Raw genomic sequence first — 12278 nt, forward strand, 5'->3', positions numbered from 1 at the left:
TTTCTGGGGTCCCCTGTAACTCTCTGGACCCCTGCAGGCTTGTGGCACGGCTGCTGAGGGGCGGCCCTCTCCTCCAGTTGGCGCTGAACCACCTGTATGCCTCAGCATTACCTGTCGCCTTCATAAAGGTGAATGGCTTGATGTGTGGGGCAGGTGTGAGACACCTGTTTGCACTTCCTCGTTCTGCTCGTGTGAGCACAGGCATGGGCTCCATCAGAAAAAGATGTGTAAAGGGAATTGGAGATTCCAAAAACGGTCGATGGCCAATAGGGGGGAAAAAAAGCTCAACCCACAAAATCATCTTACTGGATCAGTTATCTGTGATCCATTGTTTTCCCTGACTCCTGGTAAGACTGAGACATTAAGCCTAAACACTTTTTTGACTTCTTCGATTACTTCCTTACCGAGAGCTCAAGTCATGATTTTTTTTTGTAGACTTGAAAGTATTACATGAAGCACCTGACTGTAGGAAAAATTAGAAGTCTACTAATTATGCCGCAATCTCATATCAACGTAATTGTAACAGGTAAAGTCGGGATAAAAATCCGAAAAGGAAGAGCCCTAAATTTAAATTCGTATACAAAGGAAGAGGGAATGTGGTCATTGTTGATTGTATAAGGGTGAGTATTTGATCCCTCTCGTTGTGTGAGTAAATGAGATTTGTCATTTTTTTTACTCATGTCGTCTAATAATCTTTGATGGGAGAAACATAATTGTATATTCTGATATTTCTTAAATAATAGTTGGTAATTAAATTTTATCTTCCCCCATCTTGAGTTTGCACTATGATAATTTGAAATGTGATTGTAAAGAAGCTGTGGACTTTCTCAGACAGTATTGTTGAATGTGATGTGTAGTTTATTAATGGTGACAATTGAATATGGTTCAGTTTTTTGTGCCAGTAAGTTTGTTTTTTTTACAGTTTAAGTCACTTATAATTCTTGTGTGTGAAACTAAAAACCGTAAATCCCCTGGTTATTCACATTTCTTTATAAACAGTATTATGACAGCTAGGGGGATTTTTTTTCCAGTTGTAAAATGCTTGATTCTGTGCAATAAGTACAGTCATTCAGGAATTGCGGGGGTTTTAAAATCATACCTAAGATTGTGAAACAGTGCTTCCATTTCTGCGTCTGTTTTTAGGCTGTAGACCACCTGGAGTCTTTCATCGCCGACTGTGACCGAAGAACAGAGCTCGCAAAGAAGCGGCTGGCTGAAACACAGGAGGAAATCAGCGCGGAGGTTGCGGCTAAGGTGAGGGGGCTTAATGAGCATTTGAACTGCTAACGACAGCCTCATTTCGGATGAGACATTAAACTGAGGTCTTGTCACTCTGGTCATTAGAAATCCCAGGGCTTTTCTTGAAAAGAGAAGGGGTGTAACCCCGGCATCCTGGCCAAAGTTCCCCCTGGCCCTTACCAATCATGGCCTCCTAATAATCCCCATCTATGAATTGGCTTCATCACTCTGCTCTCCTCCCCTCTGATAGCTGATGTGTGGTGAGCGTTCTGGCGCACTATGGCTGCCGTCGCATCATCCAGGTGGTGCTGCACATTGGTGGTGGTGGAGGGGATCCCCATTACCTGTAAAGCACTTTGAGTGGAGTGTCCAGAAAAGCGTCTAGTACCATTTACATTGCCTTTGCTCAACAGGGCCAAGTGCTGCCAATGCATCTTGACACTGCATCACGATCAGCACGTCTGTTGTTAACAGGCCATGTATTGAGACAGCTGTCTTCTTGTTCTCAGGCCGAGAAGGTGCATGAGCTGAATGAGGAGATCGGGAAGCTGCTAGCCAAGGCGGAGCAGCTGGGGGCAGAGGGCAACGTGGACGAGGCGCAGAAGGTCCTGCAGGAGGTGGAGAAGGTCAGGAGCAGGAAGCGTGAAGCAGAGGTAAGAGCACTCCACCGGCCCGTGCCAGAGCTGAGCTTAAGTCAACTGTGATATCATTCAGGCTGCTATACATTTTTGCAGATTCTTTGTTTGAGAAGTTTAAAATGCTGCCAAGTTGCACTAAAGGAATTCTTATATTCCTTATATTAATCAGGGAAATCTGCTCAAAAGTAATTTTGAGTTGGCGTGCATTAAGATTGAACTTCGGATACTTCTTAGGTGTGCTCTTATCCATGACTGAGCATCAGTGATGTAGTAAGTCCTGATCGTGTATGATCATGTATGAATCTGGTTGTCAAAGCTGAATGCGTGTTGTGTGCAAGATTGCCCAAGAGGTTGAAGTGCTCACACATCCTGGTGGTGTTCCTCTCGCAGGAGGAGTACAGGAACTCCATGCCCGCCTCCAGTTTCCAGCAGCAGAAGCTGCGCGTGTGCGAGGTTTGCTCCGCCTACCTCGGCCTCCACGATAACGACCGGCGCCTGGCTGACCACTTCGGGGGCAAACTGCACTTGGGCTTCATCCAGATCCGCGAGAAGCTGGAGCAGCTGAAGGTGGGGCTCGAGCGTGGTTACCCACTACACAGTGCCCCATGCCCTGGGTCCTGACAGTTTGTCGAACCATTACAACATAAGGAAGGAGCTTTCATTTAGAAGTGCAGTTCTGTGTTAACTAAGATCAGATCACTTTATTGGCCATATACAATTTCTTGCATTAGGTTTTTGTCTTTTCGCATACCCCAGCTTGCTCTCCATGAGACACACAGACAGGGAGAGAAGCTTGGTGTCAGAGCGTAGGGTCAGACATTTATACGGCGCCCCTGGAGCAGTTGGGGTTAGGGGCCTTGCTCAGGGCCCCAACAGAGTAGGATTCCTCTGACAGCCAGTGGATACGAATCAGCAGCCTTCCGGTCACAGGCGCAGATCCTGAGCCACAGAGCCACGGCACCACTCGGTAAGAAAGGTAACAAAGACCAGTCTGTGAGCTGAAGCATTAGAATGCACTGATATCCTGGGAGGTTTTGTTAACAGTATTTGAAAGCTTTTTTTTGTATTCGGAGGCACATCTAAGTAGCTTTTTCCCCACACAAATAGTTTTTTTGTAGGCAAGTTGTAGTCCATGCCTCACTGATCTTTCTTTGCAACCTACTGAGATTTGGGTTTTTTTTGCCCCCTAGAAAACCGTGGCAGAGAAGCAAGAAAAAAGAAACCAGGAGCGTCTGAAGAGGAGAGAAGAACGAGAGAGGGAGGAGAGAATGAGGAAAAGGTGGGTCTGACTGGCGCTCAGATGGGTCTGGAGAGACCCTGTAAGTGGGCAGGGTCTGCTGTACACACAGCCTTGGGTCTCTTTGTAGTTAATACCTGGCAAACAGGGGGACCCTCTGCTGCTTCCACCTCCCCTGTATCAGGACTGGTTGATTCCCTTGGAGAACTGCCGAAACCCATGAAATACCCTTAGATTGTTACTTTCTGCTGCACTTTTAATGTGGAGGAGTTTTTTAAGCTCTTGCATCTTCTGAATTCATTTGCAAGTCTAGATGCAGTAAGGCTGTGGCAGTGAACAGAAGGTGAACTTTAAAAGCAAAGAGCATCTATTTCGAACAGACGGGGAAGTAGTGATGCGCAGGTCGGCTTTTTTTTTTTTTTTATCCGCGCCGCCCGCGGTTGTGAGAAACGAACACGCGCCGTCTGCCTGCGGGTGTGAGTCAGCCCGCGCACCACTTCAGGATAGTATGAATAGATGGCTCAATTTATAGGATTTATTGGGGTTATATGTGCGCAGCATAAGCAAGTGTAGAAAAAGCGCAAGGAGAAATCCTGCTTAATTTAAAGGGGGGTCGCACTTTTGGTCCACCTTGACGTTTGGAGTGTAGAGAGCTGTCTCGGGCTCGGCTCAGGGAGATGGAAGGACCTTCCTGGGCTGGTGAACTTTTCCTTTTTAGAGAACTGAAGGCAGCACCAGGAATGGTCATTTCCAGATGGGTGAGCTGCTTTTCACTTGTTAGCTGCCTGCTCATGCAAATGGCAGAAATTGCCGGCCTCTCTACGGTCAGCCAGCGGGTGAGCGGGAGGGAGCCGGCCTGCAGTTAGCTCGCTTCAGGGCCTCATCAAACGCAGGCTGTTCGAAATGGAGCATAACGGTGATGGCGCAACTGAAGATAAGCTTAATGCATCCTGGAAAGGGTCCAGAGACCTCCAGTCGGCCCCTTGGCTGGCTCCAAGTTATGCTTTTTGAAAGCTGTAATGTTAAACACTTGTTCGTTGTCAAATAAAAAAAAAAAATTATAACACAGTGAAGATGTCTACTGCTTTACAAATGCATGAGCCATTGGCCATAATCAAGCGAAGTCATTTCCATGTTTTATCAGCTAGCAAGCAAAGGAACTTGTTGCAGTCATTGTGCCGGCAGGCTTTTTCGTGTCGGGGTCTCTCTTGTGCGCTCGCCCCTTTACGCCAGTTAAATTGTAACTGTTTTTTACACTCTCCTCTTCAGAGGGGATTCTTCACTGACTGATGCCCCAGGAGAACTGCCTAGGGGAACTGCCTCAGGGTAACTAACTCTCTCTTACTCTTGTACGTCTCCTGTTAGATGCATGGTAAGGTAGGACATGGCCTTCAGGCAGTGCACACCTCTGAAGTGTAGCTAGGTATGGAAAGCTACTAAACACATCTGTTGATCCGATTCTCAAGAGGGCTGTAGAGGGGCTTACCACCCTTTGCCTTCATGAGTGACCTTTGTTGCTCTCATTGAGGTATCCAGGCAGCAGGGTTTTCTGAAGTTTTTTAAACTTTATCCAGCTTTATCACCTTGCAACGCACAGCTGGCAGCCCACTGGAGCTCAGCAGGTGTGTAAGCCTGGCTAGTACCTGGATGAGAGACCTCCCGGGAAAGCTGAGGCTGCTGCTGGAAGAGGTGTTAGTGGGACCAGCAGGGGGAGCTCACCCTGCAGTCTGTTTGGGTCCTAATGCCCCAGTATAGCGATGGGGACACTATAATATAATAAAGGTGCCATCCTTTGGATGAGATGTAAAACTCAGATCTTGACACTCTGGTCATTAAAAATCCCAGGGCTTCCTTGAAAAGAGTAGGGGTGTAACCCTGGTGTCATGGCCTCCTAATAATCCCCATCTCTGAACTGGCTTCATCACTCTGCAGTCCTCCCCAATGATAACTGGTGTGTGGTGAGCGTACTGGTGCACTCTGGCTGCCGTTGTCTTATCCAGGTGGGTGGAGGGGAGTCCCCATGGACTGTAAAGCGCTTTGGGTGGAGGGTCCAGAAAAGCGCTGTCTAAATGTAAGGAGTTGGTACTGTTCCGATTAGGAACCGCCAGTTGGTTTTCATGTCTTGGCAAGCGGCTTCGATCTCTACAACTGCACAGAAGCAGGCTCCTCCGATCCCTCCGCCTTTGCGTTTGCTCATGTTTAAGGGGTCGCAGATACGGCAGACCTGTGCCCGCAGTTCAGCTCTTGACTGGAGGACGGGTGTTGACCTCACTGACTGCACTACATGGCTGTGATTGCCCGAGATTTCGCGGCGGTCACTGTTGCGCGGAGCTCGGAGCAGACAGGTTGACTCATCCTACCCTGCCCTCAGCAGCGCACAAGGAAGCCCGGTTGCAGACGGCTAGCGATATTACTCAGGCTTGAACTCCTGACCGTAGTGCCCCCCGGGACACCCACCTAATTGGATTTCTAAAGGTCATGAGTGTCTCTCTCACTGCAGGGATAACACATAGTTACGCAAACAAAATGACACCGCGGAGTTTTCTGCCGTGTAAGTTCACAGTAAAAAAAAATGGTATTGTTCAGACAGGCAGGGAGTTGATATTCAAAGAAAACTGAAACAAGTGTAGCTACAATTGACCTCCTGAAGGTAGCCGTCACTTGTTTTTTTTTAAATTAAATATTTGCATCTCCCACGAGTGCATTTGGTGAACAAATGCGCGAGGTGACTGGTCTTTTGGGCTGTTTGTGCCCTCCGTTAATGTAGCTGTTCTGCTTGTTTGCAGGACCAGGTCACGGAGCAGGGAGCACCGAAGGTGGGTATCGGCATCGCTTCCTGTAACTCTTGGCCTGTGCAGGGGGTCTCTGGGATTGAACAGAGTTGCTCCACACATTGGGGGGGGGGGGGTTCGAGCCTGAGTACTGTCACTAGCTGGTTGCAACCAGGGTTCCTTGCTCCCTGCTGAGGGCAGGGTAGGATGAGTCGCCCCGTCTGCTCCGAGCTCCGCGCGGCCGTGACCACGGCTGCACCATGCTTCCCTGTCTGCCTTGTGCCCCGCAGGTCCCGCTCCCGGGAACGCCGGAGGCGCCGCTCCCGCTCGTCCTCCCGGGAGAGGAAGAGGTCCCGCTCCCGGTCCCGGGACCGCGACAGGAGGCGCAGGCACCGGAGCCGCTCGCGCAGCCGGGGCCACCGCCGCAGCCGGGAGAGGGCCGCCAAGCACAAGTGAGGGCTTTCACCTTCCCGGCCTTAGGCCCCTCGGGACGCACGGGAGCACCTCGGCGTGCTAACTGCCTGTCTGGCGCCTTTCCCCCCGGGAGTCGTGGGAAGGCCTGCGTCCGCCGCGCAGCGATGCCGGCTTTCAGAAAAGGGATGATCCAAACGATGAGCCAGTCTCAACGTTTGTCCGGCATCGATGTAATTTTATCGCCCAGTGTTGTTTTCTCGTCAGGTACCAGCCCTGATTATATCATTAATGATTCTCTCCGTGCTTTTTCAGAGAAGTGTAGAATTTCTTCCTTGGAATTTCTGATCCAGTTGAATAACCAGTTGAATAACCTGGCTGATTATTTTTAGAAGTATTTCGTCACCACCCGTTTTGTTGCTTTTGTTCTGCCCCTCCCTCTTTCGGGACTTCAACAAAGGTGTTTTAAAAACAGGCCAGTCTTTGTTGGAATCGTTTTCTTAAACCCCGCTCTGACCCGCCAGGTCCTCCAGGGATCGGGACCGCTCCTCTCGGGACAGGTCGCGGGATCGGGACCGGGACCGGAAGGAGAAGAGCTCCTCTGAGCGGAGGCAGGAGAGCATGAATGGAAGATCGGACTCCCGGAGGTCCGAGGAACGGGAAGCCGGAGAGATCTGACGGGATATGGAGCCTCTGTTATTCCGTGTTACACTGTACATTCGTTCCCTCAAAGAGAACCCCTTTTCTCCTCTTTCTGTCCTAGTTTAACATACCCATTAAATACTGCTGGATATTATTGCTTCTCTAGGGTATATAGCATTTTTTTAAAGGAAATTGTATTTTTGTGAGGTTTTTGTTTTTTTTTAGGTAGACGGTCCTGAGTCTTCTCAGTTTGTTTTGTGCAGTTTTCCATCTGTTATTTGCAAGGGGGCATGTCATTTTCAGGGTGGGAGCTCTGGAATTTAATGCAAAATAGCCAGAATATAGTCCGGTTTTTGGAATTTTGGATTAAAGTTGCCTAATGTTATGTCGGAGTATAAACAACACTGCAGTGTTTAGAAACATTAGCTGTATCAATCTTCGTGTAAACATCCGGCTTTATAAGTTTGGTTCTCTTTATACAACTATATTTTAAGCATCAGTTAGCACAGTGTACATTGGGAATAGTTCACTTTGAAACCCCAAACCCCAGTGTGGAAGTTTTTAAGCTACGGAATAGTACGGTATTGCTTTGCTCTACTGAGGTTCAGAAAGCATTATGTAGCAGTTTGAATCGTATAATTATTTAATGTTAATGGTATCATCCTAAAATTAACTTAACCAGCTTCAGAACACCATTGCAGGGTATTGTGGTGGTGTTGTTTTAATTAATGAATTGGTTCACTATGAAGTCTACAGCGGTTCGGGGAAGTGACCGTGCTGGGGAGCTTTTCAGACTGTTGAAATGCGAGTTCTGTTTCCTGTACATTGGGGCTTATTTCACAACTACAGCCCCTGGTAAACAAAGGCAAACAAAATAAATACTGGAAATGCAGTACGGTTGAGAACAGTATGTCCAAGTCTGCAGTCCATCCCACTTCATGCAAGAGATTTTTTAACTTTCCTTGCTGTGTTTACAGTGTAGCTTGGGGTCTAGATTTTTATGGTGGTTACAAAAGAGCTATACTTTAAAGGGGACGGCACTTGGAAAATGTACATAGTTCAGCGATGGGGACTTTCGCTAAAACAACCAATTTTATGATCCTACAAGTTTACAGAAAAATATTACTCGGCTTCAGCAGTTTCCATTGAATGTTTATCCCTCCTATAATAAGTTAGACACTGCAATGCATTGTAGTTTTTTTACATATTCAGTTTACAGATGTATCCAGTGGTTTTCTCTCATTCTCTGTTTCTTAAGCCCTCATGGAATTACTGGGTTCCTGTTAGGTCTAGCTGGTTACTGCTGACTTTTTACTTATAAACCGGTAGATATGTGGATGCTCGTAATACACATTTGCATAAGATTAATACTCCCTGTGGCTAATTTAGCAGCTTTAGGAGTATTGTGCTCCTAAGGTCTGCCAAATTAGCATATGGATGGTGTTAAGTGTGAGTTAACAGTGCACAATCTTCTTTTGAATGGAGACTAATGTCTTTTTTTAAAGATGTCTGTTCTGTTTTTAAATTTATTTACATGTTTAGCCAGGGAGCACATGTCAGACCCAGCAGAGAATCTGTTTTTCTGCAGTGAAGGGTGCAGCTGGGCTTCGATTCCGGCTACTTCGGCATTAAGCGAACATTGGCATATCAAGGCAAGCCATTTTGAGGTTTTCTTGGAAATTGCAAAAATGTTTAAATGTTCATTGTCACTCCCTCCTTCTGATTGGTGGCTTCAAAGTTTTTTTTTTGCTCAAATGATTTGCTGTAAATAATGCCTAAGGAATTTTGCAACATTTCCTGGACTTAATTCCTTTGTGCCTCATTTCACAATAAAATCTCAATCTGTTTCCAAAGTTACGTGACTTATTTTATTTAATAAACTCTTTTCCCTTTGTTTGGAATCAAGTTTGAAAGATTCGTATACTTGAAGGGCGTTTGCATGTCCCTGCTTGATCCATGTGGGTTGACTCAGTGCTTTGGTTTGGAGAAATTGTTAGACTACCCGTTTGAGGTCCCTCGTGTTAACTGTTAATGCTTTCCTGCAGTGGAATGTGGTGTCAGGCTGCCGGTTAGCCCCGCAATGTAAATTATTCTCGGCAAGGCAGAACTCCCTTGAGGTCTGAAGAAAGCACGAAAACCGTAAAACGGATGTAGTCCCAAGAGTGGCTCACGTTATGGGAACTGAACAGAGGTGCAAGTTAAGGAATTTCAGGACTGTGAAAACGTAAGGAAAAAATTAAGGGAAATTTAAAAAATGCTCTCAAACCTTGGTCATTATCTGTAAAAAAAATTAAATAGCCGACGTTCCTAAAAGCACTTCAAATAAATCAATTATTTCTGGATTAAAATCCAGCCTTTAGGTGTCCTTTAGAGATATTACCTAATGCTTTTCATGTGGTAACAACAGTTCCTTTTCCTTCATTAGCCTTTAATTATTGAAGACTTTAAGAGCAAACTTAACACTTCACAATGCACAGATCAGTGTGAAATTAAATGATGCCAATCAACATCTGAATCTTAACCTTTTGGCTGTCTATGGGACACAGTACTCTCCTTAATTCAGCCCCCACTTCAATGTACTGTGATCTCGGGCAGCTGGCTTGTCCTCCGTTACCCAAGTTGACATTTCAAGAAGAGTCCTTTATCCCTCCCTGAACCATCCCTGGTAATTTTATCTTGCATTTTAGCATGAGTCCGAGGAGGCAAAGACAGTAAATTATTTTTTTCTTTGTGTCCTGTTCAGAGTTTTGATCTTGAGTTTCTAAATGCCTTTACAGCACCTAAAAATGTTAACTTGGTACATCTGATTAATTTACCCACCTAACGGTTATGTGTAATATGTAGTTTAAGTGGATAATGTGGATTTTAAAACCTCAGTAGATTTTGTCACCTGTTAGTCTGACATGCTGAAGACTGTTTTTAGCGTTCCACAACCTGAGAAATTTACCAGACAGTGGCTCCTACTGCGAGTGTGTTTCTTAATAGACCCTTTGTTTCCAGTTAAGATTGGAGGATCTGTTTAAACTTGTATTTCTAATGGAAGCAATTTGTCTCAATATTCTCCCTTTCTTTTTCAAAATAGAGATATGGGTGTTAGGGGAACTGAGCTGTGGGCAGTTTATATGATTGATCTAGAATGGTTTTCCCGGATGTATGGTGACTCAGCATCCTGGCTTTACAAATCTAGTTGAGACTGGAATAGAGATAACAATGCACAGAACACATCCAGGCAGCAAACCTAACATTTTCATTTTTTTTTACATCATGCCGAAAAAGGACAAAATCTCCCCATGTTATCTAGTACGTTAATAAATTTGTACCCTCCTATGTAAGAACGGGAGTTATTTTGCCACACCCAGATTTTTCGAATTTCTCATGAGGGATTGGGTTATTTTCATCAAATCAGTTCAAGAAGCTTATGTTTCATAAAAAGGTTTCTTGTCCCCGATGGGGTTTGTAGCTTTCAGGCTGAAAAGACGTGCAGTTGCTTTTTTTCAGGATCGTTTGTGTACTGGAAATGCAGTGGCTCCCACTGTGCGATGTTCCTGGTTTAACATCCACTGTTGGTCCTGTAGGTCTGTGAGCCACCTGGCCGCTTAATTCAATAATCGAATGGATGACTGACCATATAATAAGTTTAATTTGAACCCCCTTAGTTTTCTAGTTCTAAACATGTACAGTAGGCTGTCGGCTTTTAACTCCTGTATTCCACAAATAACTTCAGATCCATCTCATCCTCTAAATATCCCTCATTCCCGGGGCGGAGTGGTGGCTCTGTGGCTGGAAGGTTGCTGGTTCGTATCCCGCGGCCGGCAGAGGAGTCCTACTCCGTTGGTCCCCTGAGCAAGGCCCTTAACCCCAGCTGCTCCAGGGGGGCTCTGACCCCCAGCTTCTCTCTCCCCGTCTGTGTGTCTCATGGAGAGCAAGCTGGGGTCTGCGAAAAGACAAATTCCTAATGCAAGAGATTGTATATGGGTAATAAAGTGATCTCTCTCTTATAAAAAAAATGACAAGCGTTCTAGCTGAGTATATTGTCAGTTCAATTTGGGATTCGTTTAAGTCAGCTCAGCTTTACCACCAGAATTGGTGACGCCTGGGTTCACGCTGAGTGGAACCGTAATTTCTGAAGAATTTAGGAGAAGAGGATGTGTTACAGTTGTCAGTGTCCGGGACCCGAAACAGGAAGGTTCCATTCGCGCTCTGGTTTCATTTTTCACCCATCTTTCCGTAGACGTCGAGGTCTATGAGTGTTTTGCTGTACGTGTTTCACACGTTTCCGGTCTACAGAGGACCAACAGGGTCTGTCACGGGTTGCTACAGTGGCGCGCAATGTTCATTTTGTCCCTAAATACTCACATGTCCGCTGTGGATCATCACGGGAGTTGTGCGAGGCAATTCCACAGCGCACTGTGTAGGGGCAAAACCCCAAGACTTCTCTTTCCGGACACTATGCCCCGTTCCTCATCTTCCTCATCTGCCTGCTCAGCACATCTGTTACCCACCTAAGGGCCGGTTCGAAAACACGTGACTACGCTACACCCTGCGGTGCGGAATAAGTCCGTTTTAACAGAAAAGACTGTTAAAACTTTAAAAGACTGTTCGGAACAATACAAAACCGAACTTCAAGACCTCGAAAAGCGAGAAAACGGATAAACCTAATCTCATCTCACGGTTTATTGACTGCCGTCATAATTGACTGAGGGCTCAATTTTAAAAGAGGACAATTCAGGCTGCCCGGTTCAGTTCGTCCTTTGCAGCACACAGAAGACGGGGTTAACTCGTAAATGACACAGCGGGTTTCGTTTCCGGACTTATTAAGGGATTATATCTCTGTTCCTTAATAGTCAAAAACTAGACAGACAGCTTGCCAGGCAAGTTCATGTAAATGACGCTGTTCCTAAATTTAACACTTTAACCAGTATTTAACAGTTTTTCACTCCCAAACCTTCACAATTTTACGCCTCACTAGATCACCTTTATCTCCCCCTATTGCCTTGATCTATTATTTTTTTCTAATATTTTATCAGTTCGTGGTCGGCAGGCAGTGCACATTTACGAGCACTTACATATACTGTACATATATCCTCACACTTGTATGCTGCTTTTCTGGACACTCCACTCAAAGTGCTGTACAGGTAATGGGCATCCCCTCCACCACCACCAGTGTGCAGCCCCACCTGGATGATGCACCAGTCCGCTCCCCACACACCAGCTCTCAGTGGGGAGGAGAGCAGAGTGATGAAGCCAGTTCAGAGATGGGGATTATTAGGAGGCCATGAGTGGTAAAGGCCAGCGGGAAATCTGGCAGGGACACTGGGATAACACCCCTAATCTTCTCGA

At 46.1% G+C, this 12278-nt stretch overlaps 1 protein-coding gene across 6 annotated transcripts in view; it reads left to right on the forward strand.

The window, feature by feature from the left end:
• luc7l (LUC7-like (S. cerevisiae)) overlaps positions 1–8791 on the forward strand; it is a 13056-nt gene extending 4265 nt beyond the window's left edge. For 2 of the 6 annotated variants that reach the window (XM_088612253.1, XM_088612257.1), the window contains 8 exons: positions 1144–1254; positions 1749–1892; positions 2268–2444; positions 3068–3156; positions 4384–4440; positions 5901–5930; positions 6176–6337; positions 6821–8791. In XM_088612253.1, the coding sequence (XP_088468379.1) occupies positions 1144–1254; positions 1749–1892; positions 2268–2444; positions 3068–3156; positions 4384–4440; positions 5901–5930; positions 6176–6337; positions 6821–6974 (924 nt within the window). In that variant the 3' untranslated portion in view covers positions 6975–8791. The remainder of the gene's footprint in view (positions 1–1143; positions 1255–1748; positions 1893–2267; positions 2445–3067; positions 3157–4383; positions 4441–5900; positions 5931–6175; positions 6338–6820) is intronic. The other 4 variants (XM_088612255.1, XM_088612259.1, XM_088612254.1 and 1 more) reach the window with 3 other exon arrangements.
• Positions 8792–12278: the final 3487 nt, after the last annotated feature.

The sequence above is a fragment of the Lepisosteus platostomus genome, chromosome 19 (assembly GCF_059453375.1).
Source record: "Lepisosteus platostomus isolate fLepPlt1 chromosome 19, fLepPlt1.hap1, whole genome shotgun sequence".
In the NCBI taxonomy this organism is placed as follows: domain Eukaryota; kingdom Metazoa; phylum Chordata; class Actinopteri; order Semionotiformes; family Lepisosteidae; genus Lepisosteus; species Lepisosteus platostomus.